Raw genomic sequence first — 21,361 nt, forward strand, 5'->3', positions numbered from 1 at the left:
TGGCTGTGGCCTACGATGTCACCGTAACAGACACGGATGTCTTAATTGACGTGTCTAGACTCTGCCAGTATCTTATCTGAAGATAGAACACACCTCGTCTGACAGCTTTGGGGGCACTTTCGGCTGCGGATGTGTTGCGTCAGCACATTGATGGAAGTGGGACTGAGCATGTCCACAAAAATACGCACGCGCAACGAGAATGCCGTTCTCAAGGAAAATATAAGGTTAGACGCGCAGGCCAATGTTTCCGTGCGAGTAACTTTGTCCACCATATGCATCAATGGTTTTCTTGTATTCGTATGCGGTGCATTTTGTTGTGTGTTCTTGCCCATCCACCAAGTGCATGTAACAAGCCCTTGTATAACAAATGCATCGTAAAGGCTTGTTATAACTTGGTTCGGATATACTGAGTTACCTGATATATCGAACTATCAGCCAGCGCACGAAGCAGTCCGCTTTTCCGGGTTCGATTGCGCAAGCGTCGGACCAGACGCACACATGGAGGGCGTATGACGGCATGTGTGCTTCTTTGTCGTGTCGTGTAGATACGCGTTATGTGCTTATGTAAGATGACTTACGGTATATGAAGAAAATCTCGTGCCGTAAGATGCCTACCTGGTGCACAAGGGACCCTGGTACTAGTCGCAAGGTTACTGTGCAGTCCAACCGAGTCACTCCTGCAAACACACACACACACACACACACACGCACGCACGCACGCACGCACGCACGCACACGCACACACTTGAATTAGAATGTCTTGGTGCAGTCTAGTTCGAGCAGCAGTACGAGTGAAGTTTTTGCGCGCCGCCAAGACGGAGCAGCCAAACAGCCATGGCCGACTTTCCACGTTTAAAAAACGCTCCACATACTTCTAGATATGTCCGCGACTAGCCGGCGGCGCTACCGGCATTTCGAGTTAAAAATCAACCACAGGCTATGAATCAACACACACTTTATAATTTCAACTGTACTAGACTCCTTACAATATATGCATATATTTTAATATTAATGACAAATAGGTGGTGTCAAAACTTGACATTAATGACCTGTTTTGGCTCCCAAAATTGCTTCCGCCGCATTCAACTAGCAGAAGCATAGCCTTTAAGATTCGCATTTTAAATTCAGAAGACGCTTAGTGACGCTACCCACTACCCTGTTTCAAAGCATACGCTCGTAACATTTGTCCACCTATCTATAGTTTTGCTAAGCTACTAGTAGTAACAACGCAGTTAAATAAAAATACACGTCAAATTCTTAATTTAAAAAGAAGTTGTTCTTTTACTGCTTGACGGAAGTGTCAAGTAGGTAGTGACCAAAATTTAGTACGAAGCTTACGATAAACAATGGCTTAATCCACTACCTCGTGTCTGCCCGTGGCGATCGCCTGTCTGCTTGCACAGCGCAGCTTTCGGTTGTGGAAGTGCTGCCGAAAATTGCGCGATTAGCGCTGAAACACCCCAGACATGAGGCTGAAAAAGGACGCCCTAATCGCTGAAAGTCACGACGGACTCCGGAGAAACACCTTGGAATTGTTCCTGAGCTGCAGGAAAGGCGACCTTGCTCGCGTGAAGTAAGTATATAAATATGTGCCCGTGCGTCTCACCCCGTCACAGTTTTTCGCGACCGACGACCCTGACCGTGACCGACGACCGGCGATCAGAATCTCAAGGCTGCACGGGCGCAAGAGGCCAGACACGGGAAGAAGTCAAGCGATTGTTTTGTGACCGCTCGTAATCCGCGCGCAGTCTCTTGCGCTCGCCAAGCGCGCCGCGCGTTAGTCCAGTTCCCTCCGAATTGACAGTGATCACTTTAGCTCGATGCACGTCTTTTCTCTACCTGCAGGTACCTCATCGAAGAACAGGAGAGCGAGCTAAACGTTAGGGACAGATGGGACGGTACACCTCTGTGAGTATCCGCGACACGCTTAATAATTGTTTGCGTGCTGCAAATACGTACCTCATGGATCTTTGACGTAAAGAGCTGCTCGATCCTGACCCCCCATTTTTTTTTTTTTTTATTACCAGGTACTACGCATGTCTTTGCGGTCACAAGGACGTCGTCGAATATTTACTGTCTCAAGGTGGGCATATATCCTCAATCCATTCTTACAAACAGTAGCATAGTAAACTACAGCGCACTTTGAAGTTCTTATAAAATCGCTTGCATACGCATCGTCGAAGCACATGCAGCCATTAGTTTGTCTTAGTCCTGTCTGTTTGTGTGAACAGCAACTTGCATGTGTGATAGCAGCTGTACAGGTACTCACTTGTAGGATCTCCTCCTGACTTTTAGCAAATATGCTTTCACATGCTATGTTGTTCAGCCTAGCATCTCTGGTGTACACACAAGACATTTACTAATTAATGCAGTTGAGACATTTGGGACCAGATATTACATGCATGCCTTCTTAATTACTACATATATGCCTGGCAGTAGTTAATCCATGCTTCTTCACACCATGGGAACTTGCAGGGGCACGCTGTGTGGCCAACACTTTTGATGGAGAACGCTGCCTCTACGCCTCCTTGAACTTGGAGATCCGGGACCTTTTGCGAGATCGGAAAGTGATCACATCAAGCACCATGCGCCGAGATGCCTACGATGAATTCTTGCGGAGGTATGTTTGCCCTTTTCAGTTGTCTTGGACTGTGAGGCTTTACCTTTCGAAAGCAAAGGATGGTGCGTCATGACCTGTAGTAATTTTTCATGGCTTCCTTATGGCTTTCATAAGGAATCAATTTTCCATGGCTTTCAGTGACAACAATGACGTCCTATGGATATCCTGTGGACATCCACTGTAAGGACATGGATATCCTAGGGATGTGCCAAATACACCCTGCAAGTGGCCCTCACATGACCGTTTGGCCGCATTTCCCGTGTCCTGCGGACATACCTTGCATGTCTGCAAGGGACATCATGGGGACATGCTGCGTACATTTTGCAGACATATGCATGGGCTGCTTGCACAGTGTTCGCCAAAATGTCTATTATGGTCGCATCAAACAACGTGTGACTGAGACAACGGGTAGAGCACCCATGCATCAAGAACAGATACATTTTGTGCACACGTTACACATGCACGCTGCACATGTGTGTAAGTGCAGCATACTCCTCATTCTTCTAGGCCTTCCGCCAAGTGCAAGTGACTTATTGAACTAACTGAAGTTTTATAAGTAAATTGCATCAGAAAATTTGTAAAGTAAGACGTACACACGAGCTGCAGACACGATGGTGTTGGATTGTAATTCGAACATGCGAGAAAACATAATTCTCCCACCAGGAAACTCAAAGACAAAGCCTCAGTTGGAGGACAAATATTCAGGTGCATGCGGAAAAAGGTTCATATGGGATATTGTTGGAATGTTCGTCATAAAATAACCGAAACAAGTACATGTGCAATGTTCTTGGGACGTCCGTGGTATGATACCCAAAACTGGACGTTTGGCAGATATCCTATTTGTATCCAAAATGGTGCACGGATGTTGGGACATGATTCGGCTGTACTATACGGACGAAGTGTTCATGTGTTCCTCTCATAGAAAGACTTCACAATACAGTCGAATCCCATTGTAACGAAGTCGCATGCGACAAGGAAAATTACCATCATTAATATCCTGTATTCGTTGTAGACATATATGTCTTACATACTGATATCACAAATAAAAATTTTAGATTTGCTTTGTTATATTCAAGAACTCATTGTGCAATCAAACTTCATTATAATGCATCTGAGTCAAAATGGAATTCATTATATCCAATATTTGTTATAAGAATGTATATTTGTTGAATGCTGATATTAGTAAGATACTTTTTGTTATATCCAGTATTCACTTCTATATAAACATGTATTTATTACATGGTGATATCAGCAAGATACATTTTGTTATATCCACTATTTGCTATAAACATATATTTATTACATGCTGATATTAGTGAGAGATATTTTGGTATAACAACTATTTGCTATAAGCATGCATTCATATTAGCAATACATTTTAGATTTACTTAATTATATCCAATAACTCTTTATATCCATGTTTGTTATATCAAGGTTAGACTGCATCTACATTCATTATATCGAGATTCAACTCACTGGGAACCTGATCAGAAGATGCACATGCTTTCAGGTGCCTGGAGGATGTTGAACACTGCGACGTCACGTTCAGCATTCAGGGTGAAACGGTCCCCGCTCACCGTTGTGTCTTGGCAGCACGCTGCGAGTTTTTTCAGCGTTCCCTGGTCAAGAAATGGGCGGGACGGCAGCTGATACCAGTGACTCACCACTCCGTGAGTGTGTTTGCAGCCCTGCCTCTTGTGTCCTGTGCTTACTCCTGAGACACTGCGCACCTGGCTTTGCCTCACTGCGCACAATTTCTTTTTGCCTCACCTGCCTGTTCCTCGTGCGTATTACAGAAAAGACGAGAATGTGAAAATTCCGGGAAAGCCCATCTACGATGATCGTTTAAGCTATGCGAGAGCCACTCACACAGTACACATGCTTTATTCAACCTGCATTAGAGTTGATAGAGCGGATTGTGACGGCGCATCTGTTTGGCTTCATCGCTTGTGCAGCCAAACGCACTGAGCGTCTCAGGAGACCTTCTGACGCTTCACACAAGAGTCATGCACACACTTCGATATTGTGATAGCATGGCAGCAACAGTGGTCTTCCGCACTCTTTATCAACTGTTGACCTGGCGCTGACGATAGGTACTCACTTGCTGTGCTGCAGGCCCAGGTTCGATTTCTCTTAGGGGCTAGATTTTCTTTATTCTTTTTACACAGTCATCCTACGTAACAGACCAAAATGGACTAGGGTGGCATAAGAAATGCACTCACATTTAAATTAAGATTGTAGTGTGCAGCTTCACATAAAGTCTAATGCAGGTATGTTCTATGCAGGTAAGTCTAATGCAGGTATGCAGGTTTGTGCACTAAAACTAGTTTGATATATCAACTAACTTCATATGTCTAGATTTGGGTATAACAAATGTTCACAAACTTTTATGATGAATTCGGTTTACACGATATAATAGAGTTACATCACAGTACCGAAACACCCCATGGCGACCTGACCCTTGCAGCAGCATTTGTATGTAACGCAGTGTCCCAGTACAATCAATAGCTCTTTATTGAGTCATGCATTGTATCACACGCCACGTGGTTACCTCTGAATATGCTGTCAAGAATGCTCAGCCGCGTGATTGAAAAAGAAAAGAAGAAAATACATGCTCAGTAAACATATTCAGGGGGAAAAATAAAGACATCTGAAATACGATTGCTATTTATGAAGTCATCATTATGTTCTCAAATATCTTGTACACCCCGTAAATACGTAGTGTAGTCCAGTGTATGTTAAATGCCTAGTATAGTCCAGTGTATGTCTTTGTCCAGTGTATGTGTCCCGTTTGATTTTGCGCTGCTGGCGTGCTTCACAAATCTAGCAACCAACTTGCCCACCTAACAGTAGTATTAGTTAGGTATTAGTAGATTCATTCTTTCACTGAGTGTGATTGCAGGAATGGCATATGCATAATTAAATACATTGCGTCGTGCTTCTTTTCAGGTGGATGCTTCAGTATTTCGAATCGTGATGCAGTACCTGTACACGGGCAAGTATCTCAGTGCATCCAGTATGACTGGCTGTTCCTGTTTCATCCATGCATGAAAACGCCAACTGCTATGAAATTTTGGACCATGTAAAAATCCTAGTTTTAGACAGTGCAGATGTCTATAATAACTTGCCAGTGTCTATAAATTTACCTTCCGAGAATGTAGTTGTCGAGCTTGTCCAGCATGGTGGTTCGAGTAGCAGTGTTCTCTATACTATAGTAAAGCTAAAGCATTTTGATAGATTGCGCATGATCATATCGTCGCATCCAAGGACATCAAGTGTGGAGAGTAATCAGCTGTTCTGGTAAGAAAAGTGCACAAATTCTTTAATGCCACTCCAAGGCTGAGGGAGTTGAGTTACCCAAGGGAGTTGAGTTAAGCTACTATAGGCTGAATGGAATTGACAGCTGTAGATGTTGACCCAGGTAATCTACAATGATGGCGCAGTGACTTGGTAATCATATTTGAAACGCAATTGTTTCATCTTTTTCTCAACTCATCAATGATAAATTTGTCTCATTTCAACAACAGCCGCCCATGAAAACCACGGAACAATGCGTAAAAACATATGTAGATGGCGACTAATTTGGCACTCTTTCTTTTTTTTTGCACCCCTTATAGGTACTGTTATTTCTTGCTACGTACCTGGATTAGGCAAGTCACAAGACGTGGGCATAACCAAAGTAGCTTTACAAGTCAATCAGAAAACTTAGAAGAAGCTAAGAAGCTTGAAAAAAATATATATATATGTACGGGGCTGAGGTCTTAAAGGGACCCTGAAACGGCTTGGACAAATTTTGTAGATACATAGGGTACAGCTACAGTAAAATATTCGCACCACAATTTATGTGAAATGTCTCATGTTAAAAGAGCTACGGACAATTACAAGTTACCCTCCACTCTAGCCATGCTTTCTCTCCTCAACTCGTTCGCCGAGTGATTGGAGCTAAGCTGTGCCTTCACTGGCTCTGCGTCATGATGTGGCGTCATGTCGTCTACTTCCGGTTGTCTTGGAAGCAGTGCGCGAAGCCTCTCCAACCTCTCTGCTAGCCGCCTGGCCATTGATCCCCCGCGAGAGCTATCCAAGCAGCGTGCGTTGCGAGCATTCTGTCACAGCGCCAAGCGTGTCCATTATTCCGGTAACCATGTGAGCTCTGGCATTTTGGCAGACGGGCGGAGGCATAAACTACAGTCCCTCCATACTACTACTGCTGTGATGAAGGGGCTTTACTTTAGCGTAAACATGAGCAGCCTGCATAGTGCATCCAACTGGTGGCGCAGAGCTTAGCCAGCCAACCACAGAGCTAATATTGCTGTAGCCAAGCGTAACGCATTTTAAACATTTAAAAAGACATGTTCACTATTACGCTGCTGCCAAAAATTTACACCAGCAGCAAAGTCGAATACACTTGGTTACTGCTATATTAGCTCTGTCTTTGTCTGGTGGAGCTCTGTGCCACCAGGCGGCTGCACCGTGCGAGCAGTTCACGTTTGCGCCTCCGCTCATCCAGTAAAACGCCCAGTCCGCTTGCGCTTGCATTTACCTGAATACTGGTCACACTAAAACTCTTGGTTGTGGTAGTAATGCTCCGGCGGGAAGTGACAGCCGCAAACACGTAGATCCTGGTGCCGATCGAATACCGACAGCCCAATGCGCTGCAGCCACTCCACTCGTATGTTGCCTTGCAGAGGGACGTGATGTTGCAGCTTTGCATGTCACCGATCGCTAGATTTGCAGCCCACAATGTAACAAGGCTAATCCATAGTGCTCGTGAAAAGAAAGCTTGATCATAGTGATAAATTGTCATGTATTCTCTTTACGGTTATTTTTTATAGAAACAAATTAGCCAACGTTCCAACTATTAGGAGCAACATTTGTTCACCATAAAGTTGGAAAAGTTATCGATGATGCAACTTGGGCAGCCAATTGGATAGCTCGCTCAACTGACGTCAGTTGGGCTAACTACATCAATTGTGAGGGGACGGCTGAAAACTCGGGAGAGTTGCGCCGCTACGATCAGGTAGCGATGCGCGTTTTTAAAACCTTATAATAAATTACTCGCTTTATGTGGAGCACTTAAATGCGTCACTTAATGATCAGAAGAACTATCCTCACGACTCAGTATGATTGTACAGAATCGTCAAAATCGTTTCAGGGTCACTTTTAAGGTGCAACTCCAATGAAAATGGCGGTTGACCTTTAATGATAATGGCGGCGTTTCTTCTTCTTTTTTTTTTTTTCTTTCAGTTCCGGTATCAAAAATGTCTGCTTTTGAACGCCTTTTGTGACACATCCATTCGTATTTCAAACATAAAATTTTGCATGGAAGCTACTCTATAGCTGCACTATCTGAAACTAGGCTTTCTACATGGCACAACATTTCTTTGCAGTTGGCTTTTAAGCTGAAGTATCAGCAAAATATGGCCAAGCTGTCTTGCAACTCTATTAGCCTTCACATCCCAGACTGCTCGTGGCCTGCACTGAGCCATCACTGTGTCACCTGCAGGTCGACTCGAGATGCAAGCCAAGCAGTTCGAGAGTTTTTCCGAGCTGGCATCGAGGTGCAGGTTGACGTCCCTTGTCGCAGATGTCAAGGAAGAGTTAGCACAAGTGCTGAATCAAGGTGAGAAATAATTCGTGGCCCAATATATTGCACATCATGAAAGTCGCACTTCCAGTTGCTCACTGTTAATGTATATATTCTAGTAAGCAAGCTGATGCAACAAGCATAGGCAATGGTCATTGTCTAAAGTCGTTGCCTGGACTGTAGTCTTGTTGTTCTTTTGCGGTGTCCACAGGTTAGCGTATAGTATGGTAGACGAGAAATAACTAAAACACAGTTAATTAAAAATTCATGTTAAATTCAAACAGATCTCAATATTTTGGTTGGCCCACTATCTCTTCAGTGCATTTTGAAGGTGCTTAACTCCAAACAAGTAGATCACCAATCTCAATTTGTTCAAACTTTATGGCCGTTCGGAGCAGAATAATGCAGCTAAATCTAGCGGGTTGGAGGACATTTATAAGGCACGAATGGTCAAAATGTGTTCACATGTGATCGTCAGGCTTGCTGTGCATGTTATCAGGGGCCCCCATGAAATCATCTCATTAGCCATTCATGTGAGTGGGTGTTGCATATGTTGGTTCGTTTAACTGTTTTTGTCATGCGTCTGCTCTAACGGGACCAGATCTGTACTATATCTGTTCGTATTATTAAGCCATAACTCTGTTTTAAACCATACGTGCACCGACAGAAAATTTTTGTCTTGTTTTTATTGCTTTATTGGATAACTGTTGACTCTGCAATTACGCTACAGATCCTCTATTCCTTGACAGTGGAACAAATAATTAATTATGTTACCTTCTAATGTGACCAGTTCAAAATGCGTGCTAATTGCTGCGCGACTGCGTGAAAAAAGGAGTCACATCATCGAAACCTGGTGTGGTGGTCTCAGTGGTACCGTATACACGTACGTACACAAAGACTATGGCTCTGCTGCCAAAAGCTGACCCCATTCAGCCCTCAAAGAGACAAAAGGGGCGAGCGTGTCTCTGTGCATTTTTAAGGGAAGCGAACATTAGGGCGGGCCACCTTCGCACCTTTTGGCGACACAGTCATTGTTGGCCTTCAATGACCACACCAGGCTTACTGGTGGACTATTCAGTTGTTTGCGATGCCACGTGACTGCCAATTCCTCTTTTGCATAAGGCAAGCTGACGTACTGGTGATGAAAGACTAGAGGTGCATAAATAGTAATTTCTGAGACTGAATTGAATATGAATCGAAGAGTGCCAGAAGTGAAACGAATTGAACCGAATATCAAGTACTTGTTGAATAGTTTTTCAATGATGAACAGCCGTTTACACCATTAATATAAAATGATGTTCACATCTTAGACTATTCATGTTAGCAAGCTTATGTCACTACGCATTATGAAGCGTTCATTAAAAGTACAAACAGAGCATCTGGAACAATTAAGCCAGTTTGTTCACAACAGTTTCAAATATTCACACACCCCTAGGCGCCATGGTGAATCAGCATGCCATCTTTTCTCCATTGTTTTGCAGTCGTGGCTGTGTCTGTGAATTGAGCCTATTACTGTGTGCCGAAACGACAGTGACAGGCCCATGAGAGCACCTGTTTTGGTAATGTGCTCAGCATTGCTGCAGAGCGCCTGAAATCAACACGTACATATTAGTCCACACCCAACTTTGTTCTTAAGCACTTTTCATTTTTGTACATCTTCCTGCGCAAGAAAATCTACGCTTGATCCTATCACTTTTGAAGTATTTGTATTGACACCATATTCTACGCAGGAAACCAGAGAAGCCATCATTCACCAGAGAGTGAGGCAATCTTGCTCGAACCAACCCATTACCGGGAGCAGCTTCAGAGGGACTTTGCCACGTTACCCATTGAGCTTGCATCAGAGGTAACAACTCTTTTTGCAGCTGTGCACGCAAAGAATGTGTGTATACTAGCAGGAGGACAAACATGACACAATAACCAAACCTTGGGGAGCATTGTATGCTTTAATATCAGAAAATCAAGTGATGCTGGAAACAGCAAGGCACGTGCTCATTTCATGCAAGGATTTAATTCAAAGTCCGGTTTTTTGCTCTTTCTTTTATTTCAGCTATGCTCAGTTTACACATTCTGTCTCAGCTACTGCTTGACTTATCAAGAACGCATTTATTTATACCACTAACCAGCACATGGTCTGAACACAGCACACCCCAGTCAACGCAGGCGAATGCGTCTAACTTGTTTGCACCTTGAAACACAATTCAAACCCAGTGAAAGCAGTTCAGGCCAACATTGGCCTGAACCAATTGGATTGAATATATTCTTCTTTACTGGGACCTTATGTGGCCATTTTCTTTCTTATTTGATGCGATGAGCCTTGTTGACAATTAATTGATAATTAGTGAACATTGTTTAGGAGCCTTCTGTGTTCCTGAGTGCACACCTATCATAGCACAAGGTCGCTTAATATTTCTTGAAAACTGGCATGATTACTTGAAGCCAAAGAATTTAGGGGTCCCAAGTTTACTTTATTTCACTAAATTTGGATGATGATATTTTGTTACTGTTGCTGTCTGTAATTTGTTTTTGATGTCTTCTACAATTGAGTTTTATTTGAATCTCTGGAGGCTGAGTAGTTGAACAGGGACGTTAAATTTGTCGCACGGAAAACAATTGCAAAGTTATAAATTTTAGACAAATTAGCTTCAGGAAGCTCAGTTCAGAAAACAGCTGTAGGCTTCACTTGAAAATACTATACTGTCACAAAGACAAGCCAAGCTGCCGACATGGCAGTCAATAGCTGTGAGCCACACAGTTGTACCCCTAAATTATGCCAAGAAATAATCAGTTCTATTCACCATACTATTACATGGTGCCAGAAGTGGGGTTGCAAGAAGAAAGAAGACAGCAAAAAGAAAAAAAAGTGGTGCAACACAGAAGACACAACCAGAAGCGTTTTGAAGATGAGGAAACAGTGGCAGCAAAAAGTGATTCCGAAACCACGATGGAGGAGGGTGGTCTAAAGGCTCCGAAGCCGCTTGACATGGTATGCCATGCACCCAACGCATGGAAAGACTGGCTACAGAGCTACGAGGGGCATGCCTGTGCATTACTACTCCACAAGAAGCCTCTGGAAGTTAAGGTAGCGAACTTCATGACGGTGATCAGGCCTGACGCACAGAATGTGTTCCGCAAGCTCCCACTGAGTGAAGCAGGAAAGAAAGATCTAGAAGCAGTGAAGCGCAAATTTAAAAAATACTTTGCACCGAAGGTTAATCATGCATACGAAAAGTACAAGCTTAACCAAATGAAACAGAAGCTGCACTCGGCGTTTCAACCTTCACCCACCTAAGCAACGACCAACAAGCACCACCGACACCCAAGCCCACCGAGCCTGGCTGTGTGAGACAGAGTCCCATAACCACAAAGTCTGGCCATGTAGTCAAGCATATGGTCCGACTCAATTCGTAAAGAATGGGGTATGTCAAGTAAACAAGCGAAACCAAGCCAAGCCACATCAGTTAACAGGAGACATGGTAGTCTGTAGCCATGAGCCACGCAGTTGTACTCCCAAATCGTACCAATAAATAACCAGTTCTATTCGTAATATGACTTATACATAAAAAATTTTGGCAGAACCCATCCAATGACACAACATATCACCACTGTCAAAATGAGTTATGTACGAAGCGTGTGCTGTAGTGGGACTCCCTATTCGCACTTCCATAAGAGCACTCGGCACCATCTAGTGGTGCCTGCGTGTGGCCTCTGAAATGCATGGCGCGCCGGTGCGTGCGCATGCTGAAACATGCGTCATGCAGCAGCCGGGCTCCTCTGTTGCGCTTCTTTCTAGACATGTTGCACCATCTAGTGGCGCTGCTGAGAAGTTCGCGCATGACCTCAGAGACGAGATGCGTGGCGCATCAGTGCGCGGGAACGCTGAGAATTGCTCCCTCGCTTGCCGCAAACCCATTGGCACACACTCGGGGACCTAAGTTGTCGAGAGGTTCATTGAAGAGCGGCACATACCCAGTGCATTTGTGGCGCAGCCTGCTAAAGCGTCGAGTTGCCGTCCCTGAGGTACCGTTCGACCATGAACTACACAGTGACACAGGTTGGTGGGAAAGCGGTTAGATACATATGCATACAAATATACTAATCATTGTGACATAGTATCTACTACCTGGGTGCTGAAACACAAAACTGGATTGTAAAAACAAGTATAATAATAAATTATTTAGACGGCTCAGATGCTTGCCGTTATATTTTCTGCGGCTTAGAGGGTTACACATACATTCAGTGCAAAAACAGTAAAGTTGAAAATGTAATAGCTGCAGTGCTCCTTTATGTCGTGAGGTGATGGTGGCATGCTGGCAAAAGACAAGCAACTGCAAAGCAAACTGCTCTTAGCTAAACTTGTGCTCAAGAAGCAGAGAAGCTTAGGAACAAATGCATTCTGTTACCGTATAACTCCTTCTGACAGCTCAGGTGTGCCCCATTGTTGTTCGCTTGTTCCAGGTTGCTCCTGCTGACATCTCATTCCTTTCTCAAGATGGCAACCATGCCGACATCTGCATCAGCGTGAATGGCAGGCATTTTCTTTGCCACAAGGTGACGTTCCAGCCTCCTCTACAGCACTGTCTCTTATGTATCAAAAACAATTCATGGGGGCTGATACTACTATCGTTTTATTGCGATAGCATAAAATGGACACTCCAGGCAAATTTCAGCCGTCCTTGCCACCACCGCCATCGCAGTGAGTCCAAGTGCGATAAGAATTGCGACCGCACGCCGTATGGTGTAGGCGCAAGCGATAGCTTGCGAGGGTGAGTAGAGAAGTATGGTGGCTTGATGCGGTGGTGTGTCCTCATGCTCGCAAGGGAGGAAGGTTGGGAGGGTACGCGTGCTAGAAGTGAGGAAGGGGGCAGGTTAGTGTGCATCTCCTCCTCTTCTACTCCATTTGCGGCGGCTGAACCCGTCCTATCTAGGAGGCAATCTGCACTGGGTTCGAAGGCTAGCCGACCGGATATAGCTGATGGCTTCGTGTGCACTGTGCTCTCGCACCCCTAGTTCTATTTGAAGCGAGAGGAAGCACAAAGGGGAATTTGCTTGCCACTGCCGCCACTCTTCATCATGCCAGCGTTCTGCCAGTGACTGTCCATGGTCACTGAGTGAGATGTGTTCGTGATTTCCTGGGCGCGGATGACAACATGCTTGTTAATTTAGTTAGTAAGCGCATGTTTACAGCAGTTTATGCAGCTGAACTAAGCTGACAGCAGTCGGCTTAAGTTCCTCTTCATTTCTGATGAAGCGAGCTACAAAGCCGGCTTCATAAAGACAGCATCGAAGTCGGAAGCAGTGTAGGCTACTTTGCCGTCCAAAACAGATGGTAGAAAGGCTCAGAAACTCAATGGGGGGGGGTCGTCTGCACACAGGAAAACATGGTAACGTATTTGTGCACGCTTAAGGAATGCTACGTTATGTTCTTTAACATTTTACAAATGCAAAGTGTTGAAATACAGCAATATTATGTGCTTTTCTTCGCTTTTGTCTTGCCAACGCGAGGTGATGTCAAATGGCAGAGGCATCGTTCAGATGTGTTAAATTACTTGAGCTCGAAGCTGTCTCCTTAGCAGTCAACATAGACTGTCTCCAATGCTGGCCAGAATTGGAACACACCCAATGTTTTTTTTTTCACAGGTGTTCCTGTGCAACCGTAGTGAGTACTTTCCGCGCGCTCCTAGAGGACCACTTCACAGAGGCCAGCCAACCGAGCAGTAGTCGGCAGTTTCCAGTGATAGAACTGCAGCAGGTCACACCCGATGTGTTTGGTTGCGTACTACATCACATTTACAGTGGCATGGATGACAGGGTGAGTAACGGAAGTTGGCTGAAGCATTCAATGTTTTAGGCATTTCTTATTTTTTTTTCTAAAAGCTCTTTTCTTAACTAGCTTCCACGCATGACTTGAACCCCACAAAGCCAAATGCATCGTTGTTGCTACACCGAGTTTGGTAGCTCAGAGTTCTGATTAAAGTGCAGGAAACTTAACGCGAAGCCCATAGTAGCACTTTTGATATGCTGAAGCAACTTTTCACTTCTTAATATTTCAGCAAACCAATTGGTATACAGTCAAACCTCGATATAACAAACCTCGATTTAATGAAATTCGCGATATAACGAACTATTTTTATTTCCCCTCTTAGTTCTATTGAATTAACGAAACCTCGATATAACGAAATTCTCGATGTAACGAAGTTTTTCGCTGCAAGTACAACTTCGTTATATCGAAGTTTGACTGTATAAATTTTTGCTGGACTAACATTTCATTTTTCTTCTTTTTGTATGAATGCACTCTCCATGGCCAGAAATAAGTGTGAACAAGTTGTTCTAGCTTTCCTCGATGTGAAATAGTGTCCCTGTTTTATGCAGTTGAATGAACACTAAAATAGAGCATTAGGCTAAACTGTATTAGGAAATTGAGCTTCTGCGGTGGTGAAACAGTCATTTCTTACTGCGAGAGAGAGGTTTAGCAAGCCAGAAAAGACACAAATGCAAAATGCGAACACAGAAGTCACATGAGACAACACACAGCACTGTGTGTTGTCTCTGCCTGCAGTGTCCATGTCGTGCATGCAATACAACAAATTAAAAGATGACCTACCGACCAGCCCATACGGCCACCTTAACGAAAACCAATAGCAGTGTCACTCTAAAGTGCCCACACCAGTTCGCCTTGATGTGATGGGATTTGATGGCATCTACCTGGGTATAGTTAATTGCTTATTGGCAAAGAAGGACCACCATTGCATTTCAAAGGAAACAAAACTCGGCCTAGCAAGTTTCAAGAACTTTTCTTGTGCCTCAACAGCCCAGATACAAGGACATAGGTTGAAATTTGCTAGGTCACAGTTACGTAGCAAGCGTTGAGATTTTGGCATGAAACTCAAGAAAAGGAAGATTGGCCTTCATTTTCAGCAGTAATGATCAATTGTTTTCTGTGAACTGAATATAAATATAGACTTTTAAGAACACCATCTCAGTTTAAGCCGATTTGCTATTTCTCTTAAGTGTCTTTTTAAGGGATTAGTACTGACACAATATCTGTCTCTTTATTTATTTATTTATTTATTTATTATTTATTATTTATTTATTAAGACAGCTGCTGACTGCATAATCACAGCATGAGGCCTAAATTTTTCTGAGCGCGCAACAAATCACGAATTACACCATCCTTTAGTGCATCGAATATAATATGGGTGCAATGGCGAGCACAGCTTTGTACATTTTGAGCGGGCCTCCTCCATGTATCATAGAAACTGGAAGTGGTGGTCACGTGATGCCACTGAGCTGTGGGTTGGTCAGCCCACATAAGCCAGACTGTGACCATTTCTGTAAGCTGGGCGTATCGGGCACTTTACAACACTTGTCTTGGTAGTTTCTTGAGAAATGCACCTCACCTACACTGCTTGCCATTGGTGAGCAGCGTAGACCGAGTGCAATTTTTAAGTACAACCGCAGCACTTAGTCACCAATTCGATGCTGACAGAACTGGTCGAAAACTTGAAATGCACTCTGTAGTTTTCTTGCTCAGTAACTTTCTTGTGTTTCGAACATCACAGAAATCCGCAGCGAACAATAAATTCACCGCTCTTGAATGTTTTCAAGAAAGCAGCAATGAAAAGGTGCAGCAAGTATCTTTGCGCCTACAAAAACTAACGCTTTCTGTTGCTCATGGTTAGTCTGTAGATGTTGAGGCAGCCACGTGAGTGGGGAACAACACTGACGGTGCACAACTTTTTTTAACTGCTGCTGCAGCTCAGCGCAGACAATGTCTGGGAGGTCCTGTGCGCCGCTGATGTGTACCTGCTGCCAGACCTGAAGCGGCAGTGCGGGGCATCGATAGCACGCACGCTCGACGTGGAAAGCATCTGCAACACTCTGCGAGCGTCACGCCTTTTCCGCCTGCCAAGGCTAGAAAACCAGTGCATCGAGTTCATGGCCAAGCATCTGGCCAAGGTGAGCACGGAAGTGGCCAGAGCCTGTGTTCTTCATTACTCATCCAAAAGGCTCACCATCAAGTGGTCTTGTTGCTGTGTGAAATCTATGCTTGAGTGATTGAATCACACATAGCCTATCAGGAACGTGCTGTACGACGGTAGCGCTGCTGCACAGGGCATAACAGAGGTGTCCGTCGTGAAAATTGTTGCGGCCGACTTGTAGTGAAGCATTGCACGAGCTTACATTGCAGCTTCATAATGTCATGCACGAGCTGTTGCATTACTGGTCGCTCGAATAATTATTTTAGCTCTCCACCGGGAATTGATTTGTTTCCTTTCTTGACATACCGTGCCTTCCGTGACCAGTTAGAGCAGTGGATACGCAATGTGTACCGCGTGAAGTGTACATTTGTTGACATTGTAACGCTTCTAGGTGTGCGGTTCTAACGTAATCACAGCATGCCTTGGTGCATTTAGCTGAATCTGCGTCCCACTAGTTCAATTTTTGTTGACTGTACTTATGTTTCCTGGCTTTCATTACAATTGATTCTTCTCCTGGTTTTTGCCTTGCTTATCTCTGGACACGCTATTTCTATCGCATTTGTAATAGCTCAAAGTATCAAGCGAGATGCTTGCTCAAAGCACTTTACAAAAAGGAAAAGAAAGCAACACTGAAAAGGTTAATGTTGGGGCCCAATGCAACTGAGACTATTCAGTGAAGCTGTACACATTTTTTTCCTCATTCTCAAGTTTTCCTGTGTAACAAGCCGGCATGATTCATATTTTCATGTGAAAAGCGCATGTCTTATGCACGCTCACAAATTTATCAGCGTACCATAAACTTTCTTAGCATTACTATTTGTTCCTTTTGAACTCGCGTGTATGGCTAACCTGCTGCCTTTATTGCATGCACATTGTAATGGTTCCTTTTTTTTTCAGCAAGGCACTAGGCCACAGGTCTGTGCAGCTTTTGATGCTATGTAGAGCAATGTTTAACAGCTGCAGCATACTGTTCCCTGTTTCACCTTCTCCATGCCTGCCAACCTGAAAACCTTTAAATTCTTCAAAATCCCACAGGCATGACCCCTAAGGGAGGGAGGTTATTACTAGATTTTTCTTTTACTTTGCCCTGTGTGCACGCCTTTTGTAGGTACATACGCACTTAACAATGGTATACCTTTAGACAAAGCACACAAGCAGCAAAAAACTTGGGTGAGCAGAGGCTGACAAGCAGCACATTGTTTTGAGGTTGACAGTGTCTTTTGCTGCGTATTTGCTGTTGCTGATTTTGCCTGCTCTAGGAACTTGTTTGAATAAACTTGCTTCAAGCACATATCCCTCTGGTGTCTTTTCACCATCAGAAGATTTCCGAGAACATCTTCGTGGACCGACAAGCGAAGCTTTCTTGTGAACAGTACGTTTTTAAAGATTTGATGCAACACTTGTAAAATTGTAGAACAAGTGCAAATCCGTAAGCTTTACGTAAAATACGGGAGAGTTGGCAGGTATGCCTTCTCTCACTGACCTTCACTCCATAGTGGCTAGGTGCAAAGCCTCAATGCTTCCCAGGTGAAGCCACTTCAGCACTTGATCGGCACTGCAGGAATGCGGTACTCATGCTCATCATGTGATATCCTTAAACAGCAACTGCACGGAGCACATTTACGGCATATTTTTGGCATGGCATCGCACATACATTAGAACATGTTGTGCCGTAGAATGCCTATGCTGTTGTCATGACCAGAATAGTGCATACTATGGTGTGTTTACTAGTTGCTCTTTGTGAAGTGGATGCACTCATTAAGAGTCATCACTGCCGCGTAGAAGATATGGTGAAAACATGTTCCATGTAGTCAGTGCTTTATGTCGGCAGCAGATACGGCACTGCTCCTGATTAGCCACATTTCCCAAATGCATGTATGATCTGTGAAAGACAGGAATTCGTGTTCTATTTCCCCTCATTGGTATTGACGAACGGGGAGTGAAACACGACACTTAGGTGATAACCTTATCATTACCTGCTGTGTAAGTGCTTTTTAAACACGTGTTAAGCACACTTTAAGCGAGCACATGATGCTTACATGCTCCTGATACTGTGAAAACAAATGGACAGATGAATGGTGATCTGCACATTTCAGGTCGTTGAGCTCCCGGAATTCCACGAGGTCATCAGGGAGGACGCAAAAGAGGTGAAACTCCGACAGGAGACAGACTCCATCACCGTCATCGACGACATCCGCTACTACATCAGCGCTAATGCACGAAGCACTGCGGAGATTGTAAATGCCAACGAAAAGCTGAAGCTCATCGATGACCTTCTAATGACACTCGGACTAGACGCCTAGCTCATTTGTGATCGCACTGGTTTGCTGCTGGTATGTGCAGCATGCTGCCTCTGGGAAACCTTCTTCAAAGACATAGCTGGACAGTTATATATTGCAGTGCACGTTGCATTAGACCGTGCTCGGGCCAACAGCACTTCGTTATGCTAAATACATAGTGGACAGTAGCACACTGGCTTTTTTTCAGTTTTTCAGTGCTCCCACTTGAAGCTCAATATCTATGCAGTAGTGCAAGGAAGAGGAGTTCTGCTTATTTCACTGCTGCTGGCTTTGCAGAAGGACAAGCAATATTTTAACTATTGATTATATAACTTGGTTATCAAACACGGACCGGTTGTAGCTTCATTCTTGTTATGTGCACACCGTCCTCGTGCCTTAAATTTGTGGAGAAACTTAAAATGAGGCCCACACTTCAGCACTCAGCTGTGCAGGGAGTTAAATTGAGAGAGTGTAAGGACAGGCAGGTCATGCTCAACCATAACAATCAAACGTAGTACAAAAAATTTAGTATGGACGCACATTAACGGGGCAAGCCAAGCTCCATTGTTGATGCTACCAGAATAATAATGCTTAAGGAACACGCGGTGGCCTGTAAGTCTTAAAACCGGGTGGCAGAAATGTGGATGTTTTAGACCTCGCACCATGTCAAGGCACTAATTTAATTATGATGTTACAGTGGACAGGTGTGGATGGGAGATTTATAGACTGCAGCCGTATATTGAAACAATCACTGTCGAAATGTGCCAGCTGCTACAGCTGCATGAAGGGCAAACATTTTTCAATCATACTTTTCTTCAAGTCTAGTTGTCAACTGCTTTGAGAGGAGTGAAATAAGGGAGAATTCTCAAATTTTTTTTCTAGATGCTGCTATTAATGTTATGTTGTAATGTTATGTCCAACAACCTGCCATTATGTTAGAGGAAAATACCAATGAAAGTGGTGGTTATGAAATATAGTTCCTGCAGACTGTCTACACCGGGCACGTTTCGCAGCCATTTCACAGCCTAATTCACATCGCCATTTGCGGATGCCAACATGTGCCACGACTGACCGCTTCTCCAAGAAATGCGTCCTAGTGGGAAGCACATTTTCGCTGGCTCCACCCTAGAGCGGGCTCCACATTGTTGCGACACGAGTTGGAGCGCAGTAGGAACCAGCCGAATGTACCATAATGTAGAATGAATGAAATGTGATAATGGCTATTACCACATAAAACCATACATGAACAGTGACATTGTGACACGAGAGTTTCCAAAACTATGGAACCACTGCTTTCTCAAAGCAACGTCATTTTAGCACTTATGGAAACTGCTCTCATAGTAGTGGCACTGTTGCTAATTTATAACACTATCAACTAACTTTTTGCCTTTCTTGCCTCTTTAACAGTGTCGACCACTTCTTGCCCTTTTCCTGAATGCCTTGATTGTACAGGCGACTTTGTTGTAGTATCTTCGCTCTAGTGGCGGTTGCCATAGATATGGAAGATGAGAATTCTACCAGGCAGCACACAAAATACTTTGCAATACGAGTACAAGTGATTTCGTCATAGAGGCGTCCGTGGTCAGGGCGTTCTACTGTATTAAGTACGTACACATGCTGTCCCGTCACTGAATATGAAAACCGCAATTGACAGGCACATCTACCTGCTCGCCACTAAAAAATAAAATAAAAAAGGTGCAGCAACAGTCGATCATGGCTGACCAACTGCTCCGTATTTTGCCTGTGCTATGCAGAGCCTGATAAATCATGTTAGTAACGGCAAAAGAAGATGCAAAATGGGAGTAGAGATTGGAGGGGCCACAGAAATGGCTATGCTGGTAAGGGATGCTTTTTTAGTAATAGCTTTGCATGTCGCGTGAACACTTTGATGCAAGATATGCATGTACTTACTATGTTTGACAACTGCAGTGCAATATTGGGCGCACGTAACAGCTTACCCCGTTTTATAACTATCACAACTTTTTTACGCTCCAGTGAGACAAGAACGCTCTCATTGAGAAACATCTCAAACTGCACTCATGTGATGCCACTGCACTCTATAGAGGAAAGTGGAACAAGATCTGTACATATTGTTGACCGAATGTATTAATAAAATGTTTTCTTCGATGTGTGGTATTATTTTCTAACCATGCTGTGTTCTTTGCTACGAGTTTGTTTACAGAGATAAATGTTTGCATGTTTGCTTTTAGGCATTGGGCAGTTAAAAGAAAATTCCCAAAGGCTAAAAGGTAGTAGTACTGTCCAATATCCGAAGCAATGCGACTTGTCTAAAATTAAGCTACACACATCGATCGAAAAGGTAGCAGAACTTTAAATTTCCAAGTAGCAACTGCAGCCTCAGCACTGCATGATCAAGTTACGGCATTTTATAAATCAGCGAAATATGGATCAGCCATGCATAGGCTTCACTTGTCAATGTTATTAAAGGAACACTAAAAAGTAATTCTAAGAGGAAGTTTTACATTGGAACCACTGCACCGATTTTGATGTGGCTTGTTGCATTAAAAAAATAAATGTTAATGTTTGTGAATAGTACTTTTACGATGTCCTCGTAAGTATTGTAACAATTTCATGCAAGCTGTAAACATATATGTCACATTCGTCTGCTTTAGATGCTCCTGCAGATGCAATTTAGAAAACTACAGTATCTGTTTTGGGTGCAGAGTTACAGATATATAAACTTTGTGCTTCAGTCCTTTTTAATGCTTTAGCATATTGGCCTACTAACCTTGGTTGGCCGCTATCTAACCGCCATAGCACAACCCTTAAAGAAACCTGTCCGACGGTTGCCTGCTGATTGCCTGCCTTGCTGAAAAGCTGCCTTGCTGAAGCTTCATTAAGCGACATAGGGATGCTCGCAGTAGTTGCCGTCTGG

At 43.8% G+C, this 21,361-nt stretch overlaps 1 protein-coding gene across 1 annotated transcript; it reads left to right on the forward strand.

Moving 5' to 3' along the window:
* Positions 1–1,227: 1,227 nt before the first annotated feature.
* Positions 1,228–20,592, forward strand: LOC119465907 (ankyrin repeat and BTB/POZ domain-containing protein 1-like). Its single transcript, XM_037726380.2, is given in 13 exon segments — positions 1,228–1,573; positions 1,846–1,908; positions 2,028–2,083; positions 2,476–2,620; positions 4,131–4,290; positions 5,570–5,615; positions 8,124–8,240; positions 9,935–10,050; positions 12,663–12,755; positions 13,845–13,871; positions 13,873–14,016; positions 15,963–16,163; positions 18,283–20,592. Coding segments are annotated over 13 exon segments (1,482 nt in total). The 5' UTR covers positions 1,228–1,466; the 3' UTR covers positions 18,490–20,592.
* The last annotated feature ends 769 nt before the right edge of the window (positions 20,593–21,361 follow it).

This window comes from Dermacentor silvarum, chromosome 10, assembly GCF_013339745.2.
Source record: "Dermacentor silvarum isolate Dsil-2018 chromosome 10, BIME_Dsil_1.4, whole genome shotgun sequence".
NCBI classification, from domain to species: domain Eukaryota; kingdom Metazoa; phylum Arthropoda; class Arachnida; order Ixodida; family Ixodidae; genus Dermacentor; species Dermacentor silvarum.